The 18,439-nt window shown below is 53.3% G+C and overlaps 1 protein-coding gene across 1 annotated transcript in view; it reads right to left on the bottom strand.

Moving 5' to 3' along the window:
- Positions 1–11,811: 11,811 nt before the first annotated feature.
- The window catches only part of MMP15 (matrix metallopeptidase 15), a 22,800-nt gene continuing 16,172 nt past the window's right edge, over positions 11,812–18,439 (bottom strand). The window contains exons 7-10 of the mRNA XM_040498159.1: positions 17,990–18,128; positions 16,923–17,073; positions 16,724–16,839; positions 11,812–15,362 (exon numbers count right to left, since the gene is read on the bottom strand). Of these exons, the coding sequence (XP_040354093.1) occupies positions 14,896–15,362; positions 16,724–16,839; positions 16,923–17,073; positions 17,990–18,128 (873 nt within the window). The 3' untranslated portion in view covers positions 11,812–14,895. The remainder of the gene's footprint in view (positions 15,363–16,723; positions 16,840–16,922; positions 17,074–17,989; positions 18,129–18,439) is intronic.

Below are 18,439 nucleotides of genomic sequence, written 5' to 3'. Positions count from 1 at the left end.
CCTAAAAGAGTACTTAATACTGTTACGTGTGTTTTTCAACACCACTAAACAGCCAACTTAATTCTGATCCCATCTACCTGGAGATAGCAGCAGATCCCAAGAATTAAGGGCTCAGTCCTGCAAGACTGCCCTCCCCCACCCCCTCAGATACTTACCTGTGCTTCTGATCCATAGGCTATAGATCAGAGGTTCTGACAACCTAATCGGGTTAGATTAATTTGCTACAGCCACTTACAGACCTCAGAGAAACACTTTACTTCCCAGATTGCCAGTTTATTATAAAAGGATCTAACTCGGGAAGAGATGCATAGGGCAAGGCTTGTGGAGGGGACGAACCTTCACACAGAAGTGCTCAGAACCCCAGCCTGGGGTTTTTATGGAGGCTTCGTTATGTAAGCATGGTACATTAAATCATTGGCAATTGGTGATTGAGCCCAATCTCTAGCCCTTCTTCCTTTGCTGGAGGTTGGGGGTTGGGGAGGGTGATGGAACTAAATTTTCCAACCCTCTAAACCCTGATGGGTCCCCTGGCAACAAGCACTCACCCATAGGTAACCTGGGGGCGTTCCAAAAATCACCTCATGAACATAACAAAAAGCACTTTATAGCTCCTACCACTTAGGAAATTCCAAGGGTCTTAGAAGTTGGGTGCCAGGAACCTTAAAGAAAATCAAACATATTTCTTATTATAAATCACAATAACACAGTGCTGCTATGAATATTTGTACACATGTCTTTTCATAAACAGGTGTATGCATTTGTGTTGAGCATACATCTAGAAGTGAAGCTGCTGGCTCAGGGAGTATGCGTATATTCAGCTTTCACAGATGATGCCAGACAGTTTTCCAAAGTTGTGCTCTTTGTGTCCCCATCAACAGGGTATGAGACTTCTGGTTGCTCCACAACCTGTCAATGCTAGATAGTTTTTTTTTTTTTTTTTTCATTTCAACCCTTCTGGTGGGTTAATAGTGGTATTGCATCCTTGTGTTACTTTATTTCATTTTATTTATTTTGAGAGAGAGAACGGGAGAGCGAGTGCATGTGAGCAGGGGAGGGGCAGAGAGAGGGGGAGAGATTGAATCCCAAGCAGGCACCGCACTGCCAGCACCAAAGCCTAACTCGGGGCTCAATCTCACGACCATGAGATCATAACCTGAGCCAAAATCAAGAGTCAAATGCTTAATCTGAGCCACCCAGGCACCCCTGGGGTATTCTTTTTTAATGAAGTGCTGACCGAGTCATTTATCCATTTTTCTTTGGATCAAATGCTTTTTTTCCCCTTATTGTTTTGTAGGAGTTCTTTATCTATTTTGGATACAAGTCTTTTGTGGGACATGTGGATTTCAAGTATCTTCCACTCTGAAGCTTCCTGTTTATTCTTTTAATGTGTCTGGTGAATGGGTGCTCTTAATTTTAAAGCTTTGCTTTCTAAAGTAAATTTTGAAAAGGTTTGTTTACAGTGTTATTTAACACTTACAACTGTGAAGTCATATCCCCAGGAAAAATACTAAATCTGTGTTAAATGTCTTTGCCTCCTTTTCTCCCCCTCCAAACTAATTCTGTTGGATGTCCACCATAAACATCCAAAATTAGAATGCGCTGAGGTCATTTCAGGCTATTGTGTCTTCTGCAAATAGTACTTCCTTGTTTAAAATAAAGGAATCAGAAAGCTTCAGGTAATGGGAGAGCCTTAATCAAAACCTGTATATAAAAAGACTCCTTTTCTGAGAGATTTGTTTGGAAGGAAAAAATGTATTCAGGCATGGCTGGTCTTCACAGAAGTATTCGCAGTTCCACTGCTGCAAAAGAAAAACATTGAAAATACCCAAATGTCCTAATTATGGTACCTTCATTCAATGGAGTACTGAAGAGCCATTCAACAAAGGCAAGATGAATTTATGCATAAGAATATAGACCTAAGAAGGAAAAAGGCAGGGAGCAGAACGATGTGTGTGATAAACCATCTGCAAGCAAGCGTCCCTTGTGCACACACAGTCTGCTGGGAAGGAATCACACTGGTGGTAGGAAGGGAGTTGAGGGGTGCAGAGGAGGGGGGGAGGGTCAAATTATTTGGGACATTCAAAATATTTTTCTTTTAACTCATGGCTATCTATTATTTATTCCAAAAAAAAAAAACTATTTAAAAATTTGAAAAATACAAAATAGAGAAACTTGAAAAGAAATAAATACTTCCATCCTAGGAAATACATGCAGTTGTTTTTGTCTGAGCCCCGAATGGTTCCCTTCCAACCCATCAAACTTCCCTCTACCCCTTTGCTACTGGAGGGAGGACCAAGGAGAGGGCTAAATATAGGGGTGGCTCCCTTTGGGTTCTACTCTCAGCAATGAGGGACCACATGTGTGGCAAACTCAGGACCGACTTCTCCATGAGGCACAATGGATGCAGTGCCTGAGGTCCACAGTTATTCTAGAGGCCTATGGAAATGTTGTAATTATTTAAAATCACTAGGAAAAAAGAGAATATAATCCATCCTGGATTATATTTGTCTTTATACCCATACAGTCATAAAATATAATTTTGTACAGTTATGTGTATATAATTTTTATTTTTTGACAAGGAAGGGGCTCATGATGGCATAAAAGTGCCTAGAAAGTCATAATGTGGTCCTAGCTACATAGCAAATACTTTAGGTTTGGGGAACAGATAGTCTGTTGTGACCGAACCCAGCCCGTGCAGCAGAAAACAACCATAGACAATACAGTAGTACCCCCACGCGGGAGGATATATATTAAGACTCCCAGGAGATGCCTGAAATCGCTGATAGAACTGAATCTGCATATACTATGTGTTTTCCTATACGTACATGCCTACGATAAAGTTTAATTTATACATTAGGCATAGTAAGAGATTAACAACAATAACTGATGATCGAATAGAACTATTATAGCAAGTATTAATGAAAGTTCTATGAATGCAGTCTCTCTCTCATACCTTCTTGTACTGTACGCACCCTTCTTCTCGTGATGAGGTGAGATGATGAAATGCCTATGTGATGAGATGGAGTGAGGTGAATGACCCAGGCACTGAGATGTAGCAGGGGTAGGCTGCTGTTGACCTTCTAATAATTCCAGAGGGAGGATCATTTACTTCCGGACCGCGGTTGACCCCGGGTAACTGAGGCTGCAGAAAGTGAAACCACAGATAAGGGGGGCCGGCTGTACACAGCCGGCAAGGAGTGGCTGTGTTCCAACAAAACTTTATTTACAAAAACAGGTGGGGGGGCAGGGTTTGGTCGAGGGCCAACCCTCGGCTGTGAGTGCCCAGTACTGCTTCTCATTTGTTAATGAGTAAACAGGCTGAAGAGGGGGATTGCTATGAGGCCTGACGCCCGTCTGATGGTTGACTTTGGGTGGGTGATGGGATTGCATACTGGCCTGGGGGTCATTTTTCATGTCCCCCCTGCTCCTACCCTGTATAGTGACCTTGAGCAAACTGCCATCCCTTGCCTGGCCCCTGTCTATAAGATGGAGGCAGTGTCTCCCATTTGCTGGACTATGAGGAGACAATGAAATGGGACAGAGGACATGGAAGGGCCTGGAATAGGAAAAGGAGATTCCCACTGGGCAGCTCAGGGCAGGAACTGCCAGCTTCCTGGAAGCCTGGCAGCCTAGGGAACGTACTTTGGCAGAGAAAAGAAGGAGGTGGGGGCAGCCAACAGCGTGACCCGAAACACAAACAGTCCCCAAAGAGAGGCCGAAACTCTTAGGTTGTTGAAAACACGCTTGTCAAGTTTTTGTCCGGCCTCTGAGCAAGATGAGGTGGCGGGGCGGTGGGAGGGGAGGGAGGTGCCCCAGGCTGGTCTCCATTGGCAGTGGCCAGTAGTGGCTGGCAGGGACCTGGATGTGTGTCCAGCCGGGGTTCCCCAGGTGCACCCGCGTGCAGTTGGTGATCAACCAGGATTCTGGCTTCAGAACTGGAGCCTGCACCTCAGCGGCCAGGTGCCCAGCCCCAGGGAGGGAGCTCCGCATTCCCATGTCTCTGCAGGGCTGCCCAATGGCCTGGTCAGGCAAGCTCTAACATGACCTGGAAGGGAAATTTGTAAGCATGTATTAAAATAGACAACACAGGGGTGCCTGGGTGGCTCAGTCGGTTGAGTGTCCGACTTCGGCTCAGGTCATGATCTCACAGTTTGTGAGATCAAGCCCCGCATCGGGCTCTGCAGACAGCGCAGAACCTGCTTGCGATTCTCTCTCTCCCTCTCTCTCAAATGATAAATAAATAAACTTAAAAAAATAAAATAAAATAGGGATGCCTGGGTGACTCAGTTGGTTGGGCATCCAACTTCGGCTCAGGTCATGATCTCGAGGTTTGTGAGTTCGAGTCCAGCATCAGGCTCTCCGTTGTCACTGCAGAGCCCACTTCGGATCTTCTGTTGCCCTCTCTCTCTGTTCCTCCCTGCTCATGCTTTCTCTCTCTCAAAAAGAAATGAAACATTAAAAAAATAAAAGACAACATATATTTCCAGGGATCTGGGAATTTGACCTTCTCTCCAGTGTATCAAACAGAGCCCTGGCAGGATACAGAATTCACTCCAGACAGGACAAGTAACATGTCGAGTTTTCATGACTTACAGAGGTGTGGCCAGGGTCACTGGACCCTACAGGGAAAGTTGAGGTACCAGACGAGCCCAGTGGGTTGACATTGCCACCCTAGGCCTAGAGAGCAAGGGGAGGGAGAACATTACCAGAGGCCATCGTGAGGGTCTGCCTGCTGGAAGATGTGTGCTCCTGCCAGAGACTCTGGTAAGTGGAGCGGACACAAGCTGAGGAGGTGAAAGTACCCTGACCCCCCTCTCTTCCACCCTTCAGACAACAGCAAGCACCTTCTGTTGGTGCATCATAACCCGAGGCCAGAGGGCAGGTGAGCCTGCTGGGAATGCAATCCCAGGGGCCAGGCTCCCAGGGCAGGTGGAGCTGAGCAGAGATGCATGTCGAGGGGCAGATGGAGAAAAGCCTAGAGAAATGCTCCCGAGGATGCACAAGGAGGAATGGACAGGAACGGTAACCGCACCGTTGTCTGTAATATAAACACATTAGGAGCAACTTATCTGCGGAGGGAATTGTTCTGGAAATCGATTGCGCCCAGACGGTATCAGTCAGGGCGGGTACTGCTAAGCTGCAGGACTAACTTCACCCTTAAATCTTCATGATTTAACACACACAGTCGTGTTTCCTCGGCCTGTGTGTCCAGTGCAGGTTTGGGGCTCGGGGGGAAGGCCAGTCCTCTGCTCCACACAGCCACTCAGGGACTCAGGCTGAGGCAGCCTCTTCCATCTCAGAGGGCACCCCCTTCTCAACAAGAGGATCCGGGATCAGCCCTCCAGGAGGAGGGGGAGGGGGTTGAGGCCCTTCTGTGTGAGCTGCCTCTCCCCAACAGTCACACTTGCCACTTCTAACAGCCCTAAGTATGAAGGAGGTGGGCTGCCTTCCTGTCCACTCAGGGAGGACAGGGAAACTTGGCATCCTTGCCCCTAGTAGTCTCTGTGCAAAATGGATAGCAATGAAGAAGAATGAGCTTGATCTGTACGTGCTGACGTGGAAAGGTGTCCAGGACATGATATTGGATGAAAAAATAAGCTGTAGGACATTGCACACAATATAACCTTTCTGTTAAGCAAACAAATCAGTCATGAAACAAATACGACCTCAATTATGAATAGATAAATATAGAGTGTAAATGCACAGAAGTGGTCCGGGATGATGAACACCACCCTGAAGGAGCAGTTATCTCTGAGCAGTGAGAAGGATCTGGATTCTTGCCTGATCTGCAATGTTTTCACTTTATGTGCAGAGAAAGAATGCATATAGTGCACACGAGTAATTGAGTGAGGGCTGGGACCTCTCCCTTCCTCCAGGGACCACAGGACCAGGTCTGAGATCAGCTCTGCCACTAATTTGCTCGGGGATCCTGGGAAAAACCATGGTGACTTTTTGGGCCTCAGTTTCCCCACTAGAAAATAGACCACACGCTCTTGAAGGCCCCTTTCAGATCCGCTATAGGGCTAATTTCCCTTCTCCTTTCCCCTCTGTCTTCTGTAGTCTGCAGAACAGCCCTTCCCCCCCCCCCCCTCCCTGGTGCTGCTGCATGGACGATTTCCAGAATCACCACCTAGACATGGTTGTATGCTATTCCATCAGAGAATATGCCACTTCTTATTTAATCAACGTGCTGTTATTGGGTCCTTTGGGTGCTTCCAGTTACTCTCATTCCAAATACAGGTGAATGAACGTTTTTGTGCACGAAAGCCCCGCATCAGGCTCTGTGCTGACAGTGCAGAGCCTGCTTGGGATTCTCTCTCCCTTTGTCTCTCTCTCTGCCACTACCCCACCCCTCTCAAAATAAATAAACTCAAAAAAAGAAGAAGAAAGAAAGAAAATAGACTTCCTTAGTATTGATTCCCAAACTGCTCACTGTATTTATGAAACTAAACAAGATCATGTGTTTGCAAAGCCTTTTGTTAACTTTCAAGTTCACACAGATGTTGGGGGTGGGGTGGAGAGGGCTGCACATCAGGTGACCTGGCAGACCTTGGTGAGCAGGGCATTGTGACTGGGGATGGGTTGTCTGGGCTTCTAGAGCTTTCACTCTACTTCTAAGTTGTATGTGACCTGAGGCAAGTCTGTCCTCACTGAGCCCCAGACTTTGGTGACAAAGAACTTGATTAAGTGACAGTTGTGCTTTGTTGTATTTTTCTCAGTTACAAATCACAGAAATTCCAGCTTAAATGACTGACAAAAGTATTTACTGGCTCTCACAAAAAAAGTAAGGGTATTGACATCAGGTCTGGCTACATCCAGGGGCTCGAACAATGCCGTCTTTCTATCTTGTGTCTCTGTTTCCTTGCATGCTGCTCCTTTCCATGCAGGCTGTTCCCACATACCGACAAAGGCCAGAGATGCCTTGGACCCCTGCCTGTCCCTAGTAGGAATGCAGGTGGGGATAGGGGATTCACTCTTCCTGCTTCCCACCCACACTTACAGCTGGGGGGAAGGGCAGCCTTTCTGCAAGTTGTAAACTGAGAGTGGGAGAGGGCTGGCTCTTCAGATGAAGATCAAGGCGTGCAGCCAAGAAATAGGCGGTGGGCACTGCGGGGCAACAGCACTGATGCCGCAGCAGTAAGCAGGGCCTCCTGTTGGCCCGTATTTAGGTCCACCATTGAGCTGATTTCCCATCTTACAGCAAGGGTTGAGAGCTCATGGAAGTTGCTGGACAGAGCTGGGCTCTGGGCCCTGATGTAGGACTTTTTCTGATTCACCGCACTACCCCTTCTCTGGTGCCCTTTTAAAAAGTTCTCAGGACAGCTCCTGCTGTCCCCACAGCCTAGAGCAGACTGCTGGTGCAGGGTGTCCGTGCGGCTAGCCTCCCAATAAAATTATGGGTCCCCTTCTGGTATCTGGGGACAGCAGGGGGACAGGAGCACAGCCCCCTCACTCCCGACACCCCCACCCCACCCAGGAAACTAAGTTCTGTTCTCTGGGACCCGTTCCTCCATGGGTGATATCATCTGCACACAGAATCCCTTGTCTGCTGAATGTCTTCCTCTCCATTAGGAGCTGAGTAAGAGGCTCTGGTGGGGAGTTGGGGGTGGGGACAAAGAACTTCATACACATCAGGAGAGGCTGGAGGGGGATTCTCTTTGGGCAGTGAACACAGCTGGCATGGGCATCCTCCTGGAACCAGCATAGGTCTTCAGTTCTACAGAACTGAGAACACTGATTTGGGCCAATACCTGTTATGGTCCAGGCCTCAGTTTACCCATCTGTACAAGAGGGGCTTAGGCTGAGAACTCTGTAGCTCTAAAACTCATTGCTTAACAGAGGGCCACCTCCTCTTTGTCAGGCTGCTTGTCTCCTTTCTGTTCCTTAAACACACTAGACCTGGTCCAGCCTCAGGATCTTTGCACAGCCTATCCGTTCTGCCTAGGATGCTCATCTTCCTCAAATGTGAACCCCATGAGGGAGGCTCTCTGTGTTATTCACTACTGGATCCTTGGCCTGCCTCCTGACATCAGCAGACATTACTGAATAAATGAAGGGTCAAGAGCTTTGGGTTCAGAAGCAAGTGGGGCTTGAGTTCACCACTGATTAGCTGTGTGACCTTGAGCAAATTCCTTCACCTCTCTGAGCCTTGTGCTCCTCTGGTATGAAGTGCAAACAGAAGAACTACCCCGTGCGGTTCTTACCAGGATTAACTACAGTAAAGTATATAATGGCTGGTGCAGTGTGAGCCCTTGAGAACTATTTGCGATAATTCTGGATGTTTCTAAAATATTATCTGTAACTGTTTTGCCACGGGTTGAGAAAACTCCTCTGGGGCATCCATAGAATGCATCCACCAAAAGAAAACCATCTGTGGACACAAAAAGGGGTTCAAGATAGACTGTTTACTTGCTTATTTCATCATTATGGGCATATAATGCATGCTCATAAAAATTCAAGCAACAAATAAAGTGAAAGTTTTCTGCATCTTATGTTTCTCATCCAAAGCTCATGCTATATTCAATGGAAAAGGCAGGTGAAAAAACAACATGCCTGGTATGAACTCATGTTTTAAAAATAAAAATATGTTAATATATACTCATAAAGGGAAGCCTATAGGGTTTACATTCAAACGTTAGGGTTGTTTGGCAGGAGAGTAGAAATTGCTGGCATTTTTCGTAGTCATCTTTGCTATTTCTGTGGTTTCCTTATTGTCCTTGATGGCTGACTATGTATTACCTTTTGCAATCTGGAAAAGCCCACGTAACAGTTAACTGAGCCTCCCCACTCCCCTCGCCTGCCACCATCTGGCTACTTGATTCCCAGGGACTCATGAAGATTCAGGTGTTCCACGTTGTCTTCGGCAGCATTACTGAGGCTTGGGCAGGGTGGGGGTGGGGGTGGCAGTAGGGAGGGGTTGTGTCAGAGAGAGAGAGCCCTGGTTCTCATAAATAGTTAAGGGTTGAAGAGATGGGTGTCTTGTGGTCATGGGGTTTGGTGCTATCCTAAGATGGACAAAAAGAATGCGTTAAGCTAAGCACAAGTTTGAAACTCAAGTTTGGAACCCTGGCCATCAGTCGGGGCAAAAATTGAAAAAACTAAAACCCAAATCAGTAACAGCTCACCATGTCTTAAAAAATAAAGGGAGTTTATTGATACATGTAACCAAAAGCCTAGGGCCCTAGAGCTTCAGGCATGGCTGGATCTAGGTGCTCAAATGTTGCCTTCCAGAATCTTCAAGGCTCTATTTTCCTCTGTGCTGTCTCTGCTCTGAGTCGGGCTGTCTACATGCGGTGGCAAGATAACCCATTGGCAGCTCCAGGCTCCAGTTCTAGTAGCTTAGCAATCCTAACAGACACAGGGCTTCTCTCTCACAGGGCTTCTAGAAAAAGTCACAGGGAGGCCCTGATTGGCCCGGCATGGCTTTTCTGCCCACCCCTGAACCATGAGCTAGGGTGCTGATTGGCTGATCCTGGGTCACGAGATCATCTGGCCACCAAGGGGATGGGGTCAGCTCTACCAGAATCTGAGGCCTGAGAGGGAGGGAGGGGTTGTGCTCACAGGACAATGGGGGGGGGGGGGGGCTGTTTGCAGAGGGCACAACTCCTCTCCAGGAGCTGTGCTCCATGAAGTGCAGAATTGCCTTTTATCAGGAAGGCAGGATTAATCAAAGCACCCTGCCCTCAGCTCTCCCAAAGAGCGGACAAGGGAGGCCGACATGGGGGTGGGATGGGGGGCAGGGAGAGGAGTAAAGGGTGTGTGTGTGGGGTGACGGTGGTGGAGGGGAGTCCTGTCCTGCCTGAAGACCAGAAGGCAGGGCAGTTCAGAGTCAGCAAGGGGCTGTGGCTACATCAGCCCCCCTTCCAGATCTCAGTATCCCCATGGGTACAAGAGAGGTTGATCTGACTGAAGCTGACAGGTTTTAGCATGGTGCTGTGTATCCTTGGATGAAATTATCGGGGAATAGCTGCCTTTCCCTTTCCAGTGACTCGGAATGATTTCTTAATGGAAATCTAGTTTATTGCTGTGATCCATGCTGGCAGGGAATGATACCATTTTTTTCCAGGAGGGGCCTTTTAGCTTGGTTGTAAATGAAGGGGAGTTTGGAGGCTATTTCTGGCAAAGACTGAGGTGGGTGAACAATGTGGGGTTGGGAAATGTCAGGAGCCCTTGGGGAGAAACCTGAGTCAGGGTCTGGGAAGAAGGGCTGGTGCAGAGAGCAAGGAGGGGCTGGGCAGCTGGGAGGGGAGCTGGTGGGACAGGAATGTCACTCCTCCCGGCACCTGTCCCCAGGCTTGGAGAACTTTGACCCCATCCCACAAACACTCCTGGAGAGAAAGGCGAGGAGGGAAGCCTCCTCAGTGCCATCAGGTACCTGCGTCTAAAATAGAGATATTAATAGCAAACTACTGAGAGTCTGACATGGGCTGGGGGCTGTTCTAAGTGTGTACAGGGCTTCCCTCAGTCAAGCCTCACAAGTGTATGAAACAGGCATGGCTATTAGCCCCGTCCTACAAGTGGGGAATCTGAGCTCAGAGACATGAAGCGCCTTGCTCAAGGACACTCAGCTGGTGAGCAGTGGAGCCACGATCAACAACTGGGTGCCTGTAAGGATGGGCAGGCTAGGCTTGGAGGCAAGTGATGGTCAGGACACGACTGCTGGGTGAGCCAGCGGAGGAAGGCAGGAAACTCAACTAACTTGAGGAAGGAGGGTGGGAATCTGGAAAAGGCAACCCTTAATCTGGGCCTTGAAGGAGCTATACAATTTAGACAGGCTGAAACGTGCAAGGAAGAGTTTTCCAGTGGGAGGGAACAGCATAAACAAAGGCATAGAGGCAAGCAGGTGCAGGGGACATTTGGGACAGGACAAGCAGCCTGGCAGGGTCTCCCCCAGTGCTTTTGGGTCACAAAGCCACTTGAGCAGTGGGATGAGGGTGGTACTACTGCACCCTGAAAGGGCCTTGAGGCCTGGAATTGCCAGCATTTGGGGGGACGGCTGCGGGATGGCTCTCCCCAAACCGCGGGTAGTTTCAACCCGTGAAACCACACAAGGGGGCAAGGGGGGAAAGCCTTGGGTCCCAGAGCCAGGACTGGAGGATGCGGAGGCACAGAAAGCCTTGCTCCCCTTGGGCCTACGTGGAGGAGTCCGCTGCAGTCTGGGAGGCTGTGGATGGACAGGAAGCCGGCCATTCCTTCCGTGAGCCAGAGAATGGCCTCTGTGTGAGCCACAACAAAAAGGCTTTTCTGCCAAGTTGGAGGGGGAGGAAGAGGCCAGTTGGCCCCTGCCCCAGCCTGAAAGGGGGCTCTGTTGGTGGCCCTGGGGTCTTCGATGCCTAGAATGTATGGGGAGGGAAGGCCAGGGTGGGCAGAGGCCTCCTCATCCTTATCTCTGTTCTCCAGCAGCACCAGGGTGAGCTGGGCCTGAGCTGCTGTGCAAGACAATCTGTCTGGGTTCTTCTCCCAGCATGGCCATTTCCTAGCTGTGTGACTTTAGCCAAGTCACTCAACTTCTCTGAGCCCTGCTTTTCTCATGAGTAAACTGTAAGTGGAGGAGTATGCACGGCCACTGGGGTCGCGATTGCACACTGAGCAGTTGCTGAGTGCCGGGCACCATCACCAGCCCTGTGCAGCCATCCATCCTCCTTTCACTCTCCCAGCGACCCCCGGCAGGTCATGTCACCCCCTCCATTGAGGTGTAAGCACCCTCGGCCTCAGGCTGAAGCCCAGGATGTTTGGAGACTCTCAAACTCCAAGCTGTGCAAATGCAGAGGCAAGAAGCCTGGAAGGAACATGCCACACTGTCAACACTGGCCTGGGGAATTGGGTGGCTTATATTTTGCTTCTTTTTGTGTATCTGTTACATCGTAATTATCTTACTTGGGAATTAGCAAAACGGGGACCGTGGGGCCCATGGTGAGTTTAGGTAGAGCCACATTAAACAAAACCAATGTAAAGATGCACGTTCCTGACACCTGGAGGGGTGTCAAATTGCACCGCTGGTCTCTCTGAGGTCACCTCGGAGACCTTCACACTCCTCAGCCCGCAGGACAATAAACGGGGCTCCCCAGATGAGCTGTTCCTTCAGCCATTGGGTTTCTCTGAGATTTTACCAGAGAGCTCAGGGGTGCAAGTCTCCTCAGGCAATTTCCTAAGGAGCTGAGGCCTCGTCTGCCAAGTCTTCCCTGGCCTGCGCCCTGAGGAAGAGCTCGGTGAGAGATCTCACATCCTCTCCTTTTTTGCCCCTGTGCCTCCACACCGCCCTCCACCCGCCTGGTGACCTCTGGGCTTCTGGGTGACCCTAAGGCTGCAGGCTTCGGGCAGACCTGGGTGGGGCCCTGTGGCTTCTGCCACAGAAAAGCTGACGAGATGGCTTCTGCCTTGGCCCTCCATGCTGACTGCCAAGGCCCCTGTGGTGGGGGAGCTCACAGGCCATTTCCTAGCTGAGCCCGAGAGGCCTTTGGGGCTTCTGAGGGCCAGAATTTCCTACTCTCCTCAGCCAGTTTTCAACACAAAGGGAGGAAAGGGTGGGATCAAGGGGGCTGGGGAAGAGGTGGGCAGCTGAGGGGAGGGTGGGGCCTGCAGCAGGTTGAAAGACCCTGTCCCGCTGTCGTGGAGGCCGGGCCCGCTCCCTGGTCGGGGTGGAACCCCACTAGAGCTGACCATTGCCTTTCTGGGGGTGCAGGCCGGTACCTGATAGCTTGGCCCAGAGGATGGACTTGGGTGCAAGGCTTGCCAGCCACGCCCAGACCCGAGGGGCAGTGACACTCAGTCTCCTGCTGTCCTGGGCATTGTCTGCAGCCTGCCCAGCGTGAGATTTTCTGCTTCTTCAACTATGACAGGGGCAGATCTCAGGTGCCCCCTCACCCTCTGAGCAGAGCAGGTGATGAGGGGAGCTTTTCAAATGCAAAATGGCACCGCGTCCCGTCTCTTGCCTCCGAGCTGAGTCTTCAGGTGGCCCAGAACCCAGTCTGGATGGGTGGAAGGACTGGGTGGCCTGGCCTGGTTTTCCCACCCCTCCTGGACACCCAGAGCCTGGGAAGCTGGGGTGCCCTTTCTCACCATGAATGAATGTCAAGTAAATGCTGTACTCCTCTTTCCCACCCCGGCAGGGCCAATCCCGGTCCCCTGCCTCACCTTTCTCGGGTCTATGCAAGGCAACCACCCCTTCTTCTGAGCGCTGCCCCTCCCAGGGCCACTGGGAAGGAGCCACCATAGACCTGGGAACAAGGTCCCTTCAGCATGAGGGCAAGTTCCCTAATCCCAGCCCGGACTCACTCCTGTCACCCGCAGCCCCTCCAGCTGTACAGTCCAGCCCTGGGCCTCTCACAAAGGAGGCCACACTTGCCGGCTGTACAATTTAATCAGTGCAGATTATTTACAGAAAGAAACGTATGAGGGTGGACACTGACCTCCACCCCCCATCCCTTGGCTGGCTCTCCGGTTCTGAGGATGGAGGGGGGAGCAAGCCGCTGGACCTGTGATCCAGGTCAGCCCATGAGAACCCCACCCTCCAGGGGCCTCGGGGATCTGGGTGGCAGGCGCGCTTGCCCCGGGCTGAGGGGAAGCAGAGGGGACGGAGCCGGCTGTACAGTACCATTTCCACAGCAGCCTTGCCGCCTGCTTACTTCGGGAAGGAAAAGAAGGAGGAAGTGTCTCTGCCCTTAGGGCTGAGCCAAGGAGAAGGGGAGTCTCCGAGGCCACAATGGGCTCCTCTGGGGGCTCCACAGCCACATCCCAGTCTGCATGAGGGGATGAGCTGCTGGCCCCTCTCCACAGTGTCCCCCCCTCCCCAGTGCCCTGGGGGACAGGGAGTGGAGGGGAGGAAACCCCAAGCCTGGTGCATGGTGGGCTGTGGGCACCCATCAGCCCCCTGTCTCCCTGGGGCCACTGGGACCTTGGCAGCTGGCTCCTGAGACCGGTGGGGTTCTGAGACCCCTGAGGACAGTGGTGTGGATGAGGGTGGGTGGGAAGAGGCCTAAGGAAGGAGCCCAAGTGGGTCATAGCTCAGAGAGGAGTGGACGGGGGCTAGAAGCCCAGCCTGGGGGGGGGGGGGGCGAGGCTCCTGGGTGGAGGGGCCGTGGCAGACCCCCTTTGGTCCTTGGTAAGGCAGGCCAGGAGGTGTGGGCTCAAGCGGTATGTGGGAGCTGGGGCTGTGGGCCCCTTGGCTGGTCGGGGGTGGGGTGGGCGTCTTAAGACACGAGAAGCCTCAGTTACTGGGGTTGAGAGAGGTGGGCTGGGAAGCAACCAAAACTCAACATGACTCATGGCCAGTAGGCTACCTCACCCTTCCGTCTGTCCCCTGTGGCCTGGCCTGCCCCCGGGGAGTAAGCTCTTCCTAAGTCAGAGATTCAGGTGGGTGGAGACTAGTCAGGTCCCCCCAGTCTCCAGAGCTCGCTCAGGTTGAGGAGGGCCCCTCCAAAACCCTTCAGCTACTTTCCAACTGGGCCTTCTGACCCTCTGGTCCTCTGGCTGTGCCCGAGCCAGAGGCAGTATGGGGTGGGAAGGGGTGGGGTCGGGGAGGTAACCCCCTGTCCAGAGCAGAACTACATTTAGAAAACTCCAACCCCTGCCCTGATGGACTGCTGCTCCTAGTCAGGAAAGTAGAAACAAATACTCAATTAGTGTGCAAAAAAAAAAAAAAAAAGAAAAAAAAAAAAAAAGAAAGAAAAAGAAAAAAGAAAGAAAGAAAAGAAAAGAAAACCCTGGGCATAAATAAACAATGGGGCAGGGCTGGCAGGGATGTTGGAGGGGCCTGGAGGAGCCCCCACCCAGGGGCTGAGGGAGCCATGGAAGGCCCTTGCTGGGTGCCCCCAGGAGCCGTCTCAAAACCACGGGCACCGCCAGCCCCGGCCCCTTAGCACCGTGAGGAGCGGGAGGGCCGGGCGCGGGGCGGGGTCAGACCCACTCCTGCAGCGAGCGCTTGCAGTAGAGGAGCATGCGCGGGGCGCCCTTGCGCTGCATCTGCACCAGGGCGTAGGTGAGGCCCAGGATGCAGAGGAGCAGCAGCAGCGGTGGCACCAGCACCATCACCATGTTCACTGTCCGCGTGACCTCCTCCATCTGCACCACCACTCGGCTGCCCCCGTCCTCACCTGTCCCCTCCCCGAAGTCCCCCTCTCCGCCACCCGCGCCGGCCTCGCGGCCCTCATCGCCCTCTTCGCTGTCACCGCCCGCCCCGGGCTCTGCACCCCCATCGGGGTTGAAGGGCGGACGGGCCACATCGGGCCATCGGGGTCCCGTGTCCACGTGCTCTTGGCAGCCCATGAAGTCCCTCAGGATGGATTTGGGGTAGCCCGGCTCCATTCGCAGGCGCTCGTTGTCAAACTTCCAGTACTTGGTGCCCTTGTAGAAGTACGTGTAGGCTGCAGGGGCAAGCGGGGATGAGTGGTGTCAGGCTGTGCCCCAGCCGCCGGCCGGTGACCCTCAAAGAAGGCCAGGACATGCTGAAGGAGCCCCAGCTTGAAAACACCCACCCCGGGGGCGCCTGGGTGGCTCAGTCAGTTAAGCGTCTGACTTCCACTCAGGTCATGATCTCACGGTTGGTGAGTTCGCGCCCCGCATCAGGTTCTCTGCTGTCATCACACAGCCTCCTGGTGGTCTCCCCCCCCCCCCCCCCCCGCCCCTCGCCCCCTCTGCCCTGCTTGCACACTCTCTCTGTCTCTCTCAGAATAAAAACTTAAAATAAAACACCCACCTTCTCACTCGCTTGCCTGAGCATTTTCAGATCTGGCCCCTCTCAACTTATGGGAGCCAGACCTGGCTCGGAGAGGGGCAGGGTTTGGGGAAAGGACCTGACGGTGCTGCCTGTGCTTCCTGGCTGGGGCAGCACGCAGAAGGGTCTTGCAGCCTGCCGCATAAGGGCTACGGTCAGGGGGCCCTGCTACCTTGTCCCAGGACTGGCTCACCCCACACCGGAGAGGTCAATGTCTTGCTCAAGGCCAGCCTTGCACACGGCCAGCCTGCAGCAGACCTGGAGCAGAGCCTAACATTGCCTTGGATGGGCTCTGTGGCTTTGGGTGCTCTGCCCATGTCCCATCAGCCCCACGAAGGGCCAAGTCTGAACTATGAGTGAGTCTATACTCTGCTGATCACAATGAGATGAGAGTAGTTGCATGGCGATGCCGTCACACACAGATGCCACGTGACCTGCCTAAGCACTGGCAAAGTCAGTGGGGTCTCCCCTGAGCCTAAGAACCTGGAACCTGAGAACCAAGACTAATGGTTTTTCGTAAGTTTGCCAGAGACCCTGCTGGAGAAATAAAAGCCACGGCTCCCTGGTGCTTAGTTATAATGACAAAGGTCAAGCTTCCTTTCCAGGCAGGTAAGCGGGCACCTTGGTAGGACTCTTGCCCGCCATTGCTTTGAGCCAAGCTAACCCCCCTCAGGCTTCAGGCTCCCTGTGGGTTGCCCCGAAGGGAACAGGGTAGTTCTGAGTTCCTGCTCTGGACACAGGCGGACCTGGGTTGGACTCTTGGTTCCCCGCAACTTTCTTTCTGTGGGGTTTGGGGCCCTTTACTCAAGCTCTCTGGTTTAGTGTGACTGTCTGTAAAGAGGGGATGGAGACAGTGCAGGAGGGACCAGGACAGTCATGCTCTGGAAGCCCCCGACCCAGGGCCTGCCATGGCTGTGTCCCTCACACCTGCCATCGAAAGGCTGGGCGAACCCTGTGTGTGGAGGAGGGGATGGTGAGTGCTGGGCGGGCTGCAGGGGGTTGGCCCAGTACCTGCATCGTTGCTCAGGAAGGCCCCTTTGGGGGAGGTAGGGATCCCCTGCCACACGCTGATGGGCTTAGGGTAGCCAGGGTCTCCACGCTGTGTATCCTCATTAAAGCGCCAGTACCTGTGAGCAGAAGCACCGGCTGTGGTTCTCTGGGTAGGGGCGTTCGGCTGGGGCCTTCTGCCTTTGAGGAAGGCGGTGCTCACCTGTCCTCTTGGAAGAAGAAGGTGTGACCTGTGGGTTCCCACCAGATGGCCGTGTCGATGCGGTCGTAGGGGATGCCCAGGCCGTAGCTGGTCAGCGGTTGCGGGTAGCCGGGCTCTAGGTTGGCTTCTCGGAAGAGCCAGTAGCGGTCACCTGCAGGAGGAGGGGCGGGTGGGTGAGGACAGGCCTGGGGCAGAGGGGCGTGGGATGGAGGGGACACGGGGAATGCTGTCCTGGGCTTACACATCCACACACATCCGCTGCCGCACTTACCCCCCCCCCCCCAACGACCTTGTACACAGGACAGTGTAGGCACTGACCCCTACACACACACAAGACAACTCACTTGCACGTCACACACACTCAGCACTCACGGGCACCTGTGACATACTCATTTACACACGTACAAGTCACTCACTCACACCTGTACCCACAGCACACGGTCACACTATAAATGGCCTGCACTCCCATGTGAACATCCGCGCCCCCCCCCCCCCATACACAGTTCTTGTACAGAGGGAGGAAAGAGGGGGAGCCCTGCCTGGACTCTGGGCCCAGGCGCTTTAAGCGTGGGCTCAGGCCAGCTGGGCTGGGGACACAGCTGATCCACCGGGGGTGCCGCCCTTGAGGCCCTCCCCAGAGAAGCAGGCCGCACAGGGAGGGCCGGTGGCAGGGAGCTCCACTGTCCCTGCAGACAGACCACAGAAATCCTGCCCGGGAAGGAGGGGATGGCGGGGGGGGGGGCGGCGGCTCTTGCCTTATGAGGAGGGGCTGCAGGAGGCACAAGACGCAAGGAAGGAGGAGTCACATGCGGAGCCCCTGTGCTACAGATGGACGCTCACCTCCAGTCAGAGCAGCCGCTGGCCCCCAGGGGCCCAGGTCCCCCTGTCCCCCTGTCCCCAGGTTTCTGTCTCCTCCTGCCCCACCCCTGCCTTGACTCGGCTCCCCACACTGTGGACTATGCCATGTAGCCCTTCGCTCTCCCCCTCCTTCAGGCCCGCTGGGTCAGAGGCCAGGCCAGAGGTCAGGGAAGGGAGGCCGCCCTGCCCTCCCACCTACCCCAGCTTACCTTTAAAAAAGACAAAGCGTCCATCTTGGCGCTCGTAGGCAGCACTGATGTCACTGGGCAGGCCACGCCAGAAGTGCCCAATGGGCATGGGATAGTTGTCCAGGACGCGGTTGTGCCGGACCCTCCAGAACCAGCGGCCCTGGGGAGGGCGTGGGTGTGAGTGGGCAGGGCAAGCTCGCTCCCTCATAGCGGGAGAGGCCCCTCGTCCGGCTGCCCCTTCCTAGGTCAGGGAGATCCGGAGGGCTGGCTTGGAAAGCCAGGGCAGCACCCATAAGTGAGCCCTGGGCGGGGTGTGGACCCCTGCACTCGCTGTGTGACCCTGAGCAAGTCCCGTGTCCCTCAGGCTGGTTTCTTCTTGGTCTAGGGTCTGAGGGCTCCCCAGGGGCTGCTCTGTGAGGGAGGGGTGGGTGCGCTCGGGCAGTCAGGTGGGGCAAAGATGCAGGGGTGGAA

Source organism: Herpailurus yagouaroundi, unplaced genomic scaffold (assembly GCF_014898765.1).
Source record: "Herpailurus yagouaroundi ecotype Mexico unplaced genomic scaffold, PumYag 190, whole genome shotgun sequence".
Classification (NCBI taxonomy): domain Eukaryota; kingdom Metazoa; phylum Chordata; class Mammalia; order Carnivora; family Felidae; genus Herpailurus; species Herpailurus yagouaroundi.
This window is presented reverse-complemented; position numbering and strand designations above follow the sequence as displayed.